The sequence below is a fragment of the Pararge aegeria genome, chromosome 9 (assembly GCF_905163445.1).
Source record: "Pararge aegeria chromosome 9, ilParAegt1.1, whole genome shotgun sequence".
In the NCBI taxonomy this organism is placed as follows: domain Eukaryota; kingdom Metazoa; phylum Arthropoda; class Insecta; order Lepidoptera; family Nymphalidae; genus Pararge; species Pararge aegeria.
In genome coordinates, this window is record NC_053188.1 from 7950314 (window position 1) to 7968486 (window position 18173).

The window sequence follows — 18173 nt, forward strand, 5'->3', positions numbered from 1 at the left end:
AGTATAAAATAAAATACTATACAATATAATACTAAAATAACTGTAGATTGTCGATCTTGACTTAATATTTTCCAGAGTTAGCTGCACTTCTACTATGCGAGCGCCTTCTGCACCTGTCTCCGCGCCCAGACTTTTACATCGGCTCATCGAGCCAGTGCGTCGGTACCTCAATAATCACTAACGAAATAGTGTCAGGAAATAGTGTTAGAACGTAGGTATTACTTGTATTTTTAAGCAAGTATTTTCATTTTACTTTACTACTGTTTAATTATTATGCTAGTGCAATCGCACTCTTTCCGCAAACATGAAATGCTGTGTGATAAAAAGAGATGCATATAAGGCAAAAAAGACATTTTAGGCACAAAATATGCTAATTAAACGTACTGTTTCGTAATAAAGGGAGTAACACATATATAAACATCGTTGCTTTGATATTTTTTCATGATAATGAGATGTAAACATTTAACAAAATTTATTTATTTATTTAATCGAATAAAAGGTGCAAATGTATGAACCGTCACAAGACGCCTGGCCGATGTGAAACATCGAAAATGTTTTGTATACGTTATATGCATTATATGGAGGGTAGAGAGAGGTAAGGAGAGTCATCTGTGTATATGAAAAAGTGTCGTCAAAATGTATTAAATTAGGATGGCGCCACATTTGCATCAGGGTAACTCTTAAAAGAAGCGCCAAATATAAATATTGTTAGAGTAGGCTTAAAAAATAAACAAGGATGTATGGAGATACAAGGAAGTAAGGTTATATTTACCACAATATATTGTACAACGTAAGTTGTTGAAATTCTCAATAATTAACTACTTTAGTCGATAATGACATTAAATTTTTTAACTCGGCATACTTCAATTCATCTACGATTGCTACATTCATACCATACCCTGTGCATCCACCAGCGCCATTGTGGAGGATTTTTGAACTGTTGTTTAGCGCAACAACTGGACACTTTTTCAACTTTTCTCCCATATAAGATGACTCTCCTTACCTCTACCCTCCATAATGCATTAAAAGAAACAGATTACTACAGGAGTCAGATGTCAGATGTGGCATACTGAAAAGATAAAGTGTGATTTGCTTTCTTTGTAAGAGGCTACACACTTTTACTTGCTGGATTATTGCTGTCAGACATATTATACACTTAAAACTATTTTTATAATTAAAACACAGGTTATCCTCACATGTGTAACATAGTAAACAAAGTAGACTACATCTCCACGGTATGTATCGCCACGCCAACAGTAAGGTTTACCCTCGCCTATAGATGTTTAATCTGTGCCCTGTTTAAGCATTGAACAATACTGACAGTTTAAAACTACATTTAAAGGTTTTGGTTCTGTGGGGTTTATCGATGATTTCACGAGTCGCACTATTTTGATTCGCTTAAATAATCTAAGCATATCCCGAATTGGCTTGCCATTCCGAAATCGTCAGCCAATCCGGAGGCTGGGGTTGATTCATGAATGTCAATTGTTTACTTTTCTCTATGGTACCGCCCTCCATTTGTGCTCCATTTTGTTTATGATTCTGCAGTGTGGTTTCAGTAGCATTAATTTTTTTTAAATATATAATTTTCAATGTTTCAATATAAGAAGTGAAAGTGTTTCAAATATAACTGAAGAATGCAGACCGGTAGCGGAACTAAAAATCCACCATGGGCGCGATCAAATGTGAACACAAACATGACCGGCATGAATCCCCAAATAATGGATCCAAACGCCGCTATGATGTCACAACAAGGAATGATGCCCTTTCAACAAACTCAAGCAGTGTTTAATCCAAATATGATGCAAGCACAAGGTGGTATGGCTATGCCAATGGCGGGCCAGATGCCAATGAACCAAATGGCCCAAGGGCAAATGTATCCAGGAAATGTTGTAGCGTATCCCACGCCTCGGGCTATGAACCCAAACATGTATCAAAACAACGCTTCTAACCAAAATCAACAGACAAACGAACAACGAGTTTTCACAGGCACCGTGACAAAGACTCACAATGATTTTGGGTTTGTCGATCACGATGTTTTTTATCAAACATCTGTGTGCGTAAAAGGTTCTATTCCAAAAGTTAATGATAGAGTATTAGTAGAGGCCACCTATAATCCGAACATGCCATTCAAATGGAATGCTACGCGTGTTCAAGTATTGCCAAAAGGAGGACCAAATCAAAAAGTTAACCCACAAAAGACAAATTCTTATAACGCGGTACCACCGCCGTCTAACAAAAAATCGATGTTATCACGTCGTGACGATCGCAGGGATGATCGAGGCCCCCGGCGAGATGACAGAATAAATGTTCCTATGCCAAACAGGGTAAAATATTTTCCAGATTACCATTTATTAACAAAAACCTTTAAGTGTTAATTACACTAAACATACTGCACCATAGATAGGTACAATAAAACATTGAATTATAATCAACATATTGTTATGATATGATAACATACATATGACTTAAAATTTATATAAATTAAAAATATTTGCTAACATTTGTTACATGTGATGAAATTATCCATAACTCATCTAACTATTATGAGAAGAGAGGGTTTTATAAATAGCTATTATCCAGCCACTCAGTCAAGATATTTGATTTAGGAGCTTAAAACAATCTTTTTTTTTAGAAGGCTTTGATTATCAATGACTTTAAGTAATGATTTTTATTAGATGTTAGTGATACTGACTTTACTAATCACATGCTCTCTGAGCCACGAAGGGAAAGGTACAGGCAAACTGGATCTCAAAGTCACACACCCAATTACAGACATTCATGTTGCTAAATCAGTGAAATTGACTCATTGCAAAATTGCAAGAAGGCATATTTTACCCTTTTTATTATATATTAATATCAATTGAAGTTGTGATAGCCCACTGGGTAGAACTTCAACTTAACTTTCAGGGGGCTGAGTTTAAATCCCAGCACATACCTCTAATATTCTTCATAATATTCTTCTATTCTTCTTCATATTATTTCATAATATTCTCAAAGGTGTAAGTCCACCTAACCGCACTGGGTCAGCATGATGGACCATGGCTTTAACCCAATGACCCATGCCCTGTAGTAGGTCAGTAATAGGTTGATATGATGATATACTAATTTGCTAATCTAGGGGCTTGTAAATTCAATTTAAATTAAATGGACACTTATAACAATAGCAATAACATCATCATTATCATCATCACAATTTTAACATCCAGTTTAGTTAAGGGATTATGATATATAAACTTAAATAGTAAGGCATTCATTGTTATTAAATTTATCCATTCTCTCCATTTTAGAAGAGATCCCGTACCAGAAGTCGTTCTAGATCTCGTGAGAGACGTGACAGTCGCAATCGTAGGGACTCGCCTCCACGTAAACGTACTTTTGTCCATCAGCCATCTCCAGCGAAGTATGTTGTTCGAATGCCCAGAATTCCTCTTGACATGTAAGTTTAACCTATAAAAATTCAAGATAAAAGAAGCTGATGGCTTAGTGCTTAGAAATTAGACGTCCCTTTTGGGAGGACCAAATTCATTCACTGGCATACCTTGCTTAATTTATTTTATATTTTTCTACAGCAGTCTTAAGATAGTAGCGTACTAGCCAGCACATCTATGCTGATTATGTTTGTTTTCAGAAAATCCTTAAATAAAGCGTTAATTTAAGGGTTTATTTTCTTATTTTGTGGCCCTGTTGTGAACTGGTAATTGATTGATGAGGCACATGTATGCTGCAGCAGACTGAGGATTTTATTGAATTTTCATAGATGTAGCATCACTTTATATACATATAGCACACTAATATAATATTAGCAAAAGTTCCTGAAGCGTTGCCAGTGTAATACAGTTGATTTGATGACAAAGTGAGACCTTTGTCTTCCTTTGGCAGATGTCATAAAATGATGTTTAGTTAAACTTTAAGTAAACCCAAGTAAAAACTTTTTTAAATACCAATTTTTACAATTTTATAAGTATAGGTACTTGAAACTTTAAACCTAAAATAAATCCTCTTTCAGACAAAAACTTGATGTGCCTACATTATCGCAGAGATATACCAATCTGTATGTACCTTCAGATTTCTTTAGTGCCTCCGTAAAGTGGGGTGAAACCTTCCCACCACAGGCACCATTCTCTCTGAACAATCCTTGTGCATACCATATTATGAGTAGAGAAGTTCTGGATCCAAGTCCCAATGATGCTGTATTAGAACCTCCTGATGCAGATTACAAATTTTCAGCTAAGGTAAAATTAAATTAAAATTACATACATACATAATCTGTATAAAAAGTATGTTGAATATAATGTATAAATATTTATTTTAATCTACATTGAAAATAGGATGATGATGGACAAATCATAAGTATAATAAACCCAGTATACATACAATAATTCAGTATCATTTTGTAGAATAGTGTTGAACTATTCTACAAAATGATACTGAATTAGCCAAAAATATATGAAGCATTGACTACCAAATTAGCATATATGGTCTAATAAAATGTGTTCAAAATTTTTATTAAAACTTCTTTTATTCATTGTGTTTAGGTTAATAATTAAGCAATAAAGGCTTGGTATATCCAAATGCAATAGATGATTATTTGGTAGCATTTTGCACTGGTGTTATATTAAATAGTTTTGATTATAATATTACAAGTAAGTTAAAAGTAATTGGTTGTATAAAATAATTAAATTTTATAACACTTGTCTGCATTTGATTTTGTTTTTTTATATGGCATTAAATTTAGTTTTAGTTCTAAAAAAATTTAAAGTACGCTGTATAGCTAAGCCTTGAATGAGGGGTTTGCTGCTGAGGAGTTCTGTCTTCTATCTCTAACCACAGTTTGGACAAAATCAAACACATATTATAACCTCTATAGTAGTAAAATAATTATTTAAATCTGTTATAATTTGACGGTTTATACTATGGTATAAACCGTCAAATTTCAACACTTTCATCCCCTCTCCCAAAGGAACCGAGCTGAATATCGGGATAAAAAGTATCCTATATTACTTCTTACACTTCCAAGAATATGTGTACAAAGTTTTATGAGGATTGGTTAAGAAGTTTTTGCGTTTTTTACATTTATAATATTAGTAGGGATTAAAGAGAACAATTAATTTAAGTCAAAGATTTAAATAAAATAATTCGAGTCGCTCAACAAATTCCTTTTTGCAGGTTATGCTAATCAGTATGCCAACATTAGAGAGTCTCTATCAAAAGTGTGGTCTGACAAAAGTTGATGAAAAGGACAAACGTACCAACAAAATGCCTTTACATCCTACTAGGTTGATCAAATTCCTTGTTGGGCAAAAGGGTAAGGGGGGAGAGAACTTTGCTATAGGTGGGCCTTGGAGCCCTTCACTTGATGGGGAAAATCCAGACACTGATCCAGGAGTTTTGGTTAAAACCGCTATAAGGACTTGCAAAGCCCTAACAGGCATTGACCTATCCAGCTGCATTCAATGGTAAGTTATATATACAATATCTCCCAACTGGTGATTAATGTATCCAGAAGTCCATATTGTTTGTACCCTAATCCTATTAAAACCAAGAGTATCCTTTTTTAATATAATAACATAGTGTTTTGTTTTAAATTATGAAATGTAACATTTAACATGTAAAAAGGATACTCTAGGTTTTGGGCGTCACCATATCCTGGTACAGTACACATTCATTATGTGAGAGTAATAAGCGTTCGTACATCGTGATCGCATTGCCAGCTGAGTTATGTACTGTCCTGCCAAAAAAGCGACTGCCTCTCGTACGGGATGTGTCGTGTACATGCGGCGGATAAGCAGCCCCGGCAGGGCTGCAGTGTGAGTATGTATCAACTACAACTTGGTTACCCGCGCAGGTACCGAATGGTGGAGTTTTACTACTGGCGCGAGGGCAGCGGCGGCAAATCCCGACTTGAGTGTGTGGTGTTGTTCCTGCCGGACGTGTGGTCGGCTCAGCCGTCGCGCGTCGACTGGAGCACTGTTACGGACCACTATAAGGCGGCCTGTGACGCGGCTTTGAAAAAACTAGACGGCGACCAAGAGAAGAGCTCCGGCAGCGATGCGGCGCCGACTTCCGGACCCGATGCAGTCATAGATGACACCAGTGCGACGGACAAATCCCAAATTGTTTGTTCCCAGTTTTGTTTGGTTTTGTTTCCGGCTGCGTGCGCTACACCTTAAACACGATGACATCGCCGGAGCTGCTGCCGCAGATTTGCCGATGCCGATCCGAGCGATGTTAACATTTTGACAATATAGGCACCCCTTTTTTAATTTCTATAATTAGTAGAATTGATTAACAAGATTAACCCTTTCCATGCCAACCGCATATCCCGTGAGCTTACGATAGTTGACTAGACTACGATTATCTCTTAAATTTCGTATTCACATTCCGTATGAAAATTGATTTCCTGGCATTTGTATTTGAGTGTTCGGCATTACCGAAACAACTCATCATCAGCAAAATTCTTAAAACTTAACAAAATAAAAATGAGACACTTCAAACTTTGTTACAAATCAAGACAACAGTCGCTTTTTTTATTGTCTTTTCTAGGAAATAATGTTCAAAATATATTTTCTCTCCGATTCCAGGCTATCTCTTTTTTCCTGGAAAAGGTATTCTAAATAAGTTTTATTTGCACTCGTCCCTAGTTAGTCTTTTTAAGGATTGTAAGAGGAACTATGAGTGCTCTCGTATATGTTAATACGTCTTCCTATCTTGTTTATTAATTCTTCTATTCCAATATGCCAGATACGAGTCATACCACATAATCATATGTGTGATTGTGATATACGAAGTAATTAACAAACAATACTGGCATGGAAAGGGTTAAAATATTTTAAAACCTCTTTTCATAATTTTTTATGAATTTATTCTCAGTTAATGCCTTGATCCAATAGTATTTTTTTTGTTAATTAGATTACAACCATAATCTTAATTGATTTTTAGGAGACCAAGGATTTGGATAAAAATGACAGTACAATTACTATAGACGAAAATGATGATGATGATGAGGGCAAACCAGAACCAACTCATTATTCTAAAATTGATCTGAGAACAATTAAAGTTGATCAATTGAGACAAGAGCTTCGTGCACGAAACGTAAGCTGCAAAGGTAAATACAAATAGTTGTAAAATCCAAAAGTGCACGCCTCATAATCTCATTCATTACAATAAAATTAAACTACATCTAATTATACCGTGAAAAGTAATAAATAGACTTATTTCTCAAAATACTGAAGCCTATAAAAAAAAACCCAACTCTATAAGTGAAGTATTTCGCTCGTTATCGTGACCACAAGATACGGGATCCGCACATACGGACACGCGGACGTCCAAGACAGAACTTTTTTAAACAATTTTTTAATTAGTTTAAATAATAAAAAGAGATTTAAAAATGTCATAAGTGTTAAAAATAGTGTTTTTTCTCAACATTTGTCTATTTATATTCACTTATAAAAGCAATAAAGAATAAAAAAAAGTGACATTTTAAGTTGGAGTATCACTCTGTGTGCGTAAACTGACAGTATCCACCTCAACGCTTCGCTTATGAGGCGTGCAATAAATCTTTTACTAAAGACAAGGTATAGTATTTGTAGCATATTTAAGAATAATGAACTTTTATTACTCTACTAAAGTTGTTTCTATAAATGTCAACTTTGGGTAAAGTCCATCAGACGCGCTGTCAACAATATGGTGAATTACAATAATGCTTATCGTAACCTGATGCTGTTAATTACTATTTTGGATATTGGATAGAAGCAGGCGTTACTTTGCGGAAATCCATGATATATTATCAAAATTAAGCTTAATTTGCTATTCTCCGCGAAAAGCAGGAGAATCTGTGTGGTGTAATTTATAATTTCTTCAATCCTTATACCCCACACCAAACAGATCTTCGGCAATATACCCTCTACGCACGTTTCGCTCCGAAACCGGAGCATCATCAGGAGATGTTGACTTTACAATGAATAATTAATATTTATTAATAAGTAATCATTCATACGAAATATTACATGCTTGCGACAAAGGGTTGAGACTTGATTTGAGGGAACAATTAGAAATTATTAAACAGGAATGGGAGGTTCGAATTACGAAACGAACAAATAAATTTATCAACTTCACCTCTATTGAACATATTCAGAGGCACTAATGAGGTGGGAGGGGCTTAGATAGATTAGGTGGGGGTCAGAAAGGTATAAAAGGCGACACATTTGGCGAATTTTTCACTTAACATTTATTCATTGTATAGTCAACATCTCCTGATGATGCTCCGGTTTCGGAGCGAAACGTGCGTAGAGGGTATATTGCCGAAGATCTGTTTGGTGTGGGGTATAAGGATTGAAGAAATTATAAATTACACCACACAGATTCTCCTGCTTTTCGCGGAGTATAGCAAATTAAGCTTAATTTTGATACTATTTTGGATGATTTTTTAGGACTTCGCAGTCAACTAGTATCCCGTTTATCAAAACTGGTGAAGGGAGAAGAAGAAAAGGATCAGAAGGGTGATGATATCATGGAGGTAGAAGATGACGATCAGGAGGAGAAGACCCCAGCATCTGCCGACAAGCAGGAAGATGATAAAGAAAAATCTTCTGGTTAGTTATAGTACTAATGTTGCTAGCTCACAAACTTTACCTATTTTTACCATTTTATGGTAAACGTTTAGAGCATTTGAGGTTAAATAATTACTGTCAACTGCTAAATGGTATGATGACTAAGCGTTTGTTCGAGAAACACTACGAAAGTGGAGTGGTTTTTGATGCTTCAATATTAGTTGTGTATACAGATTCTGTTTGATCTTAATTCTGTGGCTAGGTCATGAATTTTATTGAAATTTATTTAACCAATGTTTGGCAGCTCTGTAATGTTTCGTAATGTAAGTTACTAATGCTTATATAATTTAAGTATTATCTGCCAAATTTTCGACCACCTCCCGACGGCTCAACGGTGAGCGCTGTGATTTTAAGTGGGAGGCGCCGTGTTCGATTCCTGGCAGGGTCAATTTGGGAATTGATAATTTCTGAATTTTCTCTGGTCTGGTCTTGTGGGAGGCCCTACCGACAAAGAATTTTCGATAAGCGATTTAGCGTTCCGGTACGATGTCGCGTGGAAACCGATTAGCGGTATGGCTTAAATATAACTATCTACCATAACCCTAAACGATTAGCCCGTTACCATCTTAGAATTTGCATTCAAATGATGGCTTTTAGTTATATTGAAAAAAACAATCACTTTTTTTTTTGCTTTAATGTAGCTGATGAATCGGTCGTCATTGCTGATGACAAAGAAGAGAATGAAGAGATGCCAGATGCAGAAAAGGATAAGAAGAGCAAAGAAACTGAAAAGAAAGAAATTAACAGAGAAAAAGATAAACCTGAAGAGAAGAAAGAGAAACTAAAAACCGAAAAAGAAATTGAGGAAGAGAGGAAAAAGGTATGTACATGTCCCACAACCAAAACTTGGCCGGTCTGAAATTTTCAAAAAAAATCTAGGCACTCATCAGTTCATGACCTATTTCAGCATGGCCAACTTAGGCCGTACTCTGTAGTACTGCATTCCTGACTTACAGTATTACAGACTGGATTTCTACCACCATCCTTTACTCCCTTGAATAAAACGCAATTTAAAGTTTGGACAGTATAAAAGAAGCCTCAATATCATATAAGAGAAGGCTCTTTATCGTTTTCTTATCTCAAATGAATCATGAGGCCATTAGTGAGTATCAGCAGTATACCAAATTGCTATTCATAAAAAAAAAAATATTAATATAATATTCATTTAAAAGTATATTATTCATAAAAAAATATTCAACAGTCATCTTAGTATCCATAACACAAGCTACGCTTACTTTGGGGCTAGATGGCGATGTGTGTCGTAGTATATTTATTTATTTATTAAAAAAAAATCAATAACTGCATTTTTGCGTTATGTTACTTATTTCTAACATGTCCAAGATTTTTTGTGACGGTGTGCGCGCGCGACGTAAAAAATTATTCTCACCATTTTTCCCTAACGCGCCAAAAGAAGTATAACTTCAAAAATATTCACAAGCATTGGTATTCAAAGGCGGCCTTATTTTCCGACAACCCATGCTAACATACAGATGTTTAAAAATTGCAGATAGAAAAGGAGAAGGTGTCATTGAAGGCGCGCTACGAGCTGCCTGCCAATCCACACATCATTGTGCATCCATCGTCAACAGCCAAGGCGGGCAAGTTTAGCTGTAGCGTTGCCACTGTATCGCTCCTGCTGGACTATCGCATTACTGACAACAAGGAACACAGCTTTGAGGTGAGTTCTAATCTATCATGCTCACCACTAGACCAATGAGGGTGTTTGTAGCGTATAAAAACCATAATGGTGGATTTCCACCAAAGCAGAGCAGTGACGAGAAGAGATGCATCAAAAATTAGACTGGGTGTCCAATGAAGGAGGAGGAGATGTAATCGCTAGAAACCCACGGTTCACATTTAAGAAGTTATACTTCTTTTGGCGCGTCAGGGAAAAATGATGAGAGTAAATTTTAACGATGCGCGCGCACACCGTCACTAAAAACCGACATCCTGAAGTTAGTTAGCGTCAACAATTTTGTTTTACAGTAAATGGTACACTTTGAATTGTCAAAGTCTGCGGTCTCATTCTGGTGATTTAATTGATTCAATTGAACAAACAAAAATTTCAAATTTTAATGACTTGGTTTTCCGATAATGAGATAATTAGATATTTATAATTACAAACGCAGAATAAGGCGAATGATAAAATTTTTGAAAAGATTTTTATCCTGTTACGCCAAAATTATTATAACGTGTATCGCGTGTGCATAAGTACACACACGTTTTTTTTATCTCCACTGTACTACACTCATTTATTCGGGTTCATTTGCGCAAGAAAATCAACATGTTTCTCTACTCCACTCTGCTTGAACAATTTCTACTGAAACTGATAATAAGAAATTTGTTTAACATTTGTATATATTTAAGGGCTAATGTCACAATGGTTTTTAATAATAGCTGTACTTCATTTTGTAATAAATAAGTGAGGAGTGAAGTTTATTAACGGAATTAAAAATTACCATTAAATTACCTTACAAATTGTACGGCAATCAGGGAAGAATTTTGAATTGATATTGAGAAACGTCCGTCGGATCAAAGCTTGCTTTATGGCTGATGACGGTGACGTAACGGAGACGTGACTGTGTGTGATTAAACCTTAAAGCCTGTTTTTTTTTGCTAGCTGTTCGTATTCGCCGAGCTATTCAATGAGATGCTGATGCGTGACTTCGGATTCTACGTATACAAAACACTTTACACGTTGCCCGAGAAACCAGAGAAGATAGATGAATCCAAAGAGAAAGATAAGAGTGTAGAAAAAGTTGATAAGAAAGTAGATGACAAGAAGGAGGAGAAAAAGGATGACAAAAAAGAAGACAAGGATAAGAAAGACGATAAGGAGAAAAAGGATGATAAGGATAAAAGAGACGACAAGGATAAAAAAGATGATAAAGACAAAAGAGACGACAAACGCGATTTGCGGCGGCGAGATAGACGGGTAATCCCTTAATTTTAATATATTTCAGTATAGTTTTCCTTAGTATTCTAACCATTTGGTTAGTGTAATAAATAATGACTCAGAACTCACAATTCTGAATCATTTTATATGGTTATATAGTTACTTGTTATATATTTTATGAGTTTTGTTTACTTTACATTGGACTGGTGTAGGAAAAAAAATTAATATACCAAAGCAACAGCTACAAAATCGACAAAATCACAATTGCGCCTTATATCAGCGTCACAAGATAATTATGTCTCCCCATATATCCCCATCTTATCTCAAAGGACAAGAAAATGGTAAACAATGTTCATTTGCTGCAAAAACGTTTTATCTCCAAAAAGTGATAGATAAGATTTTTTAAACTTACACTAGAAACGTTGGAAAATTCAGTTTGCGTTTCTTTTAATTCTCTTTGGTTACCCTGTTTGAGAGTAAAAATTAGTTTTTAGCGCAAAATAATGTAGATTTATTTCGAAGGAATCTGTCAAAATAATGCTTACATTTCCAAGCATGTTTGAAAATAATTAATGAACATGAACAGTGAAAGAGTAGCTATTAATTAAATCTGTGAACAGGATTCGCACAGCGACGACGAACGCAGCCAGTCACCAAGGCGTCGCAGCCGCGGGGTCGACTTGCCGCCGGATCCATATCTGCTCCTCTCGCTCGTGTATTTCGACACCTCTCGCGGGGGCACCATCACCCGCAAGGACCTTCAGAACCTCTTCATGAGCCTTGGCCTCCAGCTATCCCGGTCACAAGTGCGCAGCGTACTGGAAAAAGTGTGCATTCGGGAAAATTTCAGTTACAAGTGAGTGTTATCAATCCCTCACTGATTCACGGCTAGTAGCAAGGCTAGCATAGGCAGGAAAAAAATATATATCCCTAATTAGGGATATAATTTACGCTTCCACCTGCTGAAGCACTAGAACAGGGAATAGGAGAAGTTTACCCCTGTTTATTATTATACCGGAATAATACTTCACAGGCTTTGGAGGTACATTATGTACTGTCTCTAAGACTTATCTCTGTAACCGAAAATCTAATAGTTTTTGAATAAACCACTGCCATAATATTTACTGAAAGAAATCAGATAAAGCCTTAACCCTAACATCACATGCAAAATTAAAATCATGTGACTCCTGTCACTTTATCGCGTAGCGTATGTACTATGCGCGTGTCGGTCTTTTATCGTCAATAGGGTTGTTATAAGTTAAAACTTAGTTACTTAGAATGTTTTGAACTTGTTTGTACGGAAAAATAAATGTGCTTCTTTTGATTTAATATCTTTACAGGATGATTCCTTATGAAATACATTTTTCAATATTCTTCCATAATTCTGTCACAAGTTGTATAATGATCATATGAATATATTTTTCTCTTGTTCAGGGTTCTTATACAAGCAATCAAAGATCTGACAGCGGGCTCACAAGACGCGATACAAGACTTGCCACTTGACGGCACTGTGGTTACCAACGAAGTACCACAACACGTAAGTAACATTTATATACAATAGTTTTTACCCGATGTACAATAGTTTTTACTCGTAAAATTGTAACTATAAAACTTTCCGATTCTTAAACTATTATATAATAACTGCAAAATAAGCATCCAGTCTCTCAAATCTCCACTAGCTCCACATTTTCAGGAGACAAGGATTTAGCTGTGACTTTCCATTGAGCCTGAGCCTGTGAACTTGAATCCAAGACCTCACAAAGCGCAGTCGCTCATACTGACTACTAGACCATAGAGGAATATACAGATTAACACTAACGTCATATAGATATTTTCTTAATATTTACTTCATGAAACTTTATACCAACCATTTTAAGCTACTTACGATACTTAGTCGAACGTGCTAAGCTATTATACTACGCTTATATTACGCTTACTTTGAGACTAGATGGCGATGTGTGTATTGTCGTAGTATATTCAATATATATTCAATATACCAACAGTTAAGCTGTTAAGTATTTAGTAGTATGCATTTTTTCATAGTCAGAGCTTCAATTTTATTTTTTTGTATAGATTGCTGAGTTAGAGGCTACAATCGCAGCGGGTAACAGAGACCTTCTGCCCGTATTCAACAGAAACAGTGATGATGGTGACTCCTCAACCGGAACTAAAGATGTCAGCAACAGTGGTGAGTCTTCGTTTTGAATAGACTAGCAGACCCTGCAGACATCCTGCCCATTAAAGCAGAGCCACCTACCAGACCAAAATGTTATTTCTAACTATTCTGTCAGTAGTATGACAGTTCGCACGATTGACAGATCTTCGAACTGTCAAACTACTGACAGTTATGTCAAGCGCGCTAAGGTTACATGGGAAAACATTATATTAAAGTTCAGTTTTAATTTTAAAAAATTCTGAGCAACTGAGTTCCCATTGTCCATGAGTAACCTCAGCCCAATGAATGAACTTAATTTAACTGAATCTTAAACGATTGATTATAACTATGCCAAAAAAACTACGAAATATCTGCTAGCTAAACTAGTAATTGAACTAACCCAGACATTGAGAGACTCAGTAACAGAGTAATGATGAAAAACGAATACTAAACAAAATTTACCATGAAATAAACTTAATATGTAATCTTAACATTTAGTAATATTTGAACGTCTGTATTATGTATACATTCCGCACAGCGCCAAACGGGTCGCTCGTACTCGTACCTACCAAACGACACAATGGTATCCAGTGCAGAATTACCTACATTGGATTAATTTATGTGATTTCTGCCGTTTACTGTATTGCTTTTTTAAAAGATATTGTGTAATGTGCGTAAATTTATTTATATAAGCTTTAAACTAAGCATCATCCAAACATACTCATGAGAGTTACAATACGCGAAGAATCATAAATTTTGAGTAGTTATTGATAATAAAATAAATAAATAAATACAATAAATTTTTGTCCTACACAGGTGTAGTTATGTACAAATCGCGATTGGTCGACGTTGGTGCGCTGGTGCTTGGAGCCTCACGCTGGGCGGGCGAACGCGCTCGTTTGGAGGCCGCGCTGAAGGACGCCGGTAACGCGCTCAAAGTCGCCCGGGCGACGGCTGCACGTACGCAAAACGCGGAGAGGGGCGCTCAAGTGCAACTGAACGACGTCTCCTCTGCGTTGAGTGCTGCTCGGACGAGGATTGCTTCATTGACGGTACGTGAATAAAGATTTTTTTTTTAATTATTGCCCACCAAAAAAAAGGCTACAAAAAGCGGATATAAAGTATTAGTAATACTTTATATATGCGGCTGCAGATAGCACGGTATTACGAGTTCTCTGTGATATTTTATGAAGTTCATAGCCTGTAGACTCACTCAAGCAATGAGCAATAAAGCTTTCGACATCCTAAGTCGGTTCGTACGACGTAGGATGAAGGATCAACCACCCCTACGGTGGTTGATTTGTTGCACATAATTTTACTTTTTGTCATTGATTGACTACTGAAACACGAATGAAACAGACATCGCCTTGATCGAAGGCGAAAGCCACTGGTTTAATATGAGTACAGAATTTCTGCTTAGAGCATTGATTTATAGGTTGTGAACCTGTGGTAGATAGTAGAAGGCCTTAGGAAAAGAATAAATTTATAATGTAATGAAATCTCTAAATTTATTAAATTTAAGTATCATCACATCAACCCACCCACTATAGAGCATGGGTCTTTTCCCACAATGAAAGGGGTTAAGGCCATAGTCCACCACGCTGGCCTAGTGCGGATTGGTGGACTCCACATCTTTGTAGAACTCTCAGGCATGCAGGTTTCCTCATGATGTTGTCCTTTACCGTTGAAGCAAGTGATATTTTAATTACTTAAAACACAGATGACTTAGAAAAGAAAGATTTAAGTATATGTACTAATATTTACTTTGTTTCTTTTAATCGTTTTCAGGCCAGCTCTAAGATATTCCATTCCGCACTCAAGAGCATCCAATCAAAAGTAGAGGCTGTGGTCAACATCAAATACGAAGACGACGACGTTGTAGAAGTCTTCAATGGACCTTTTAAGTAAGTTTTATCATGCAGCAGCATGTATTTTTTTCAAAACATGTTTTAAAATTTTAGAATGCTTAGACAGTTTTTTCTCTCTGCTTTATTTGTAACTGTGCTTCGATAAATAATATTATACATAGGTTGTGAGACATCTGAAACTAATGTTTTTTACGATTTCAGATCAGAGAGAGAATTTAAACCAGTAGTAATAGAAAAAAAAGAGGATTTCAATGAATATGTTGATTATAGCAAAGATAATATTATTGAAGAACAAGATCAGAAGACTGAGAAATTATCAATAGAAAGTATAGAACCCACTCAAAACAAAGAAGCTGATATTATCGCTTCAGAGAATATGGATCTTGAAGAGAAGGAATAACATCACACTATTTTGTACATTTTGAAACTTCCATAGTGTTAAGCTAAAAGACTAAATTGGTTTATAATTGGTATCAATTGCAACTTCTTAACTAATAGAGAGCCATACAATTTAACCATTTATATAATTCGTAGATGTCTCCACTCATTGTTAGGTAAAATATATAAAATTAAGGTTAGTTCAGAATTTAATATGATTAATATCACTGGTATTATTTTTTTATACTGATTACAAATGGACCTGAGTTTGGAAAGAAAATTAAATTTCTATCATAATTCTAATTGGTCCTTATTAGATGGAAAGTTAACGAAAGAAATGGGGTACGTCGTAAAAAATATGAAAAAACAAAACGACAAGTCTAATCATCAAGTTTAAAGACGTTTTGTCGACCCCACCTCCTAAGGGGATAAGGGAAAGAAGATATGTGGACCTTTGAATTAACTTAATAGTTCTTAAAGTTATGTGATTGTACTCTTAATTTACATACATTATATTGTATAAGTAGGTAAGCTGCAAGTATTGTACAACCATACTTCAAATGTGAGATTGAATTTTTTGTGTGATTCTTTGGGGACGCATGCATGAACTCGCACAAACGTTGCTCATGTGTGCGCTCCCTTATTAGAATAAGCTATGGTAATAAAAAATATCAAAATTATTAGTTTTTTATTTTCATATTTCTACGTGCGTAGGTAAATCCTATACATAAAGCGCACACTTGTAATTATAAATTCAATCGGTTTTGATTCGGTCGCTTTAATTCGTGACTACAGAAGTACACGTGCTGCAGAATGGAGTATGGTGCTTGATACAAACGCGCCTCTGAATTTTGGACCACTATATTGACGCTTATAAAGCGCTCACGCGCTTCGTCAATCATGGTAAATAAACGGATTTCATAGGCTTTAAGGCGGCATATGTTCTCAAACTTACTTGACGACCGCTTGCAATCCATTTTTTTCCAATAAGGACTCCTCAAATTCCAATTTAAATGACTGTTTTAAATTAAGTTAAGGCTGCCCACAAGTTATCATTCATCATCATGATCATATCAACCGATAGACGTCCACTACTGGAGATAGGTATTTTGTTAGTAGCCAGCGGCTACCTGCGACGCGATTAATGTCGTCTGTCCACCTCGTTGGGGGTCGACCAACGCTGCGCTTAGCAGTTCGGGGCTGCCATACCAGCACCTTAGGACCCCAACGTACATCCATTCTCGGAATTTTATGATTAATAATGTTCAATTCAATATTATTGTCAATATACTGCATATTGCCACTAATGTTGACTGTGTGCCGGCAGTCTAATAAATAATTTTAATTCAAACTTATTTATAGTGGAAATTGTAAAATAAAATAACATATCAGATAGAAATATTTAAATGGAATAATTACATGATTATTGGCTAGATCGCTGTAAACATTTTAAAATAAAACTAAAGAGTAAACAAATCATAACATTAAAGCAATTATTCTAGATACAATAATTGATAGGTAAATAATTAATTATTATGGAAAGCCGAGGAGCTATGTTTTTGGTATAGGTGTAGAGTGGACAACATTGTTACAGGAATGTCTTTATGATTAAGTTATAATTATACAAAACCAAGAAGCTTTAAAATTACGTAAACTTTGCTTATTTAATCTTAAATCCTTAAAATAATAAAATATATAAAAATGCGTGCTTAGGTGCGATAACTTATCACTATTATAACTTTGCGTCTCTTATAAATACGCTTGTCTTCTTTTCTTTAGTTTTAAAGTATAATCATCAGATAATGTGCGAAGGCCATGAATCTGTCATTTCTATGGACGATCAAATGCCATGATTTTACAATTCCATACTAACGAAACTCGAGTAGGGCTCACTCCACGGCCTCAAGAGGCGTACGGACTAAACAAACCCCGGAAAAATAATAAAGATTGTCTGCCTCACATTAGCCTTCGATTTCTTGCATCTTAGAGCCCTAGATTGCATACTAATATGGTGCCCGTATTATGAACTGAGTCGATGGACAACAAATCATTGTACAGTCTATTTCACTCCCACTCATTTTGCTAAGAGAGCGTTATCACGTCGTGCATAACAGCAGGTAGTTTATATCGATAACAATTATCAACAACATACATTTAATACACAATTTGTTATACTTGTCCTCTACTCAGCTTTGTTATACTTGTCCTCTACTCAGCTTAAACACAGACTATTGCAAATATTTTACAAAGTTAAGACAAACACT

At 35.7% G+C, this 18173-nt stretch overlaps 1 protein-coding gene across 1 annotated transcript; it reads left to right on the plus strand.

The window, feature by feature from the left end:
* Window positions 1-1470: 1470 nt before the first annotated feature.
* On the plus strand, window positions 1471-16589 carry LOC120626233 (cell division cycle and apoptosis regulator protein 1-like). Its single transcript, XM_039893648.1, has 16 exons — window positions 1471-2327; window positions 3291-3439; window positions 4010-4235; window positions 5170-5459; window positions 5849-6119; window positions 6943-7108; window positions 8433-8594; window positions 9254-9432; window positions 10120-10290; window positions 11233-11547; window positions 12129-12364; window positions 12943-13045; window positions 13582-13696; window positions 14480-14715; window positions 15452-15567; window positions 15733-16589. The coding sequence occupies exons 1-16, from the start codon at window positions 1638-1640 to the stop codon at window positions 15929-15931; spliced, it is 3624 nt and encodes a 1207-aa protein (XP_039749582.1). The 5' UTR covers window positions 1471-1637; the 3' UTR covers window positions 15932-16589.
* The last annotated feature ends 1584 nt before the right edge of the window (window positions 16590-18173 follow it).

Bases quoted from the DNA above. Each gene is read 5' to 3' on its own strand.
- LOC120626233 (XM_039893648.1), top strand. From the start codon at position 1,638: ATGCAGACCGGTAGCGGAACTAAAAATCCACCATGGGCGCGATCAAAT. The intron at 4,236-5,169 runs GTAAAATTAAAT...TCCTTTTTGCAG, and splicing joins ATTACAAATTTTCAGCTAAG to GTTATGCTAATCAGTATGCC. The intron at 11,548-12,128 runs GTAATCCCTTAA...ATCTGTGAACAG, and splicing joins TGCGGCGGCGAGATAGACGG to GATTCGCACAGCGACGACGA.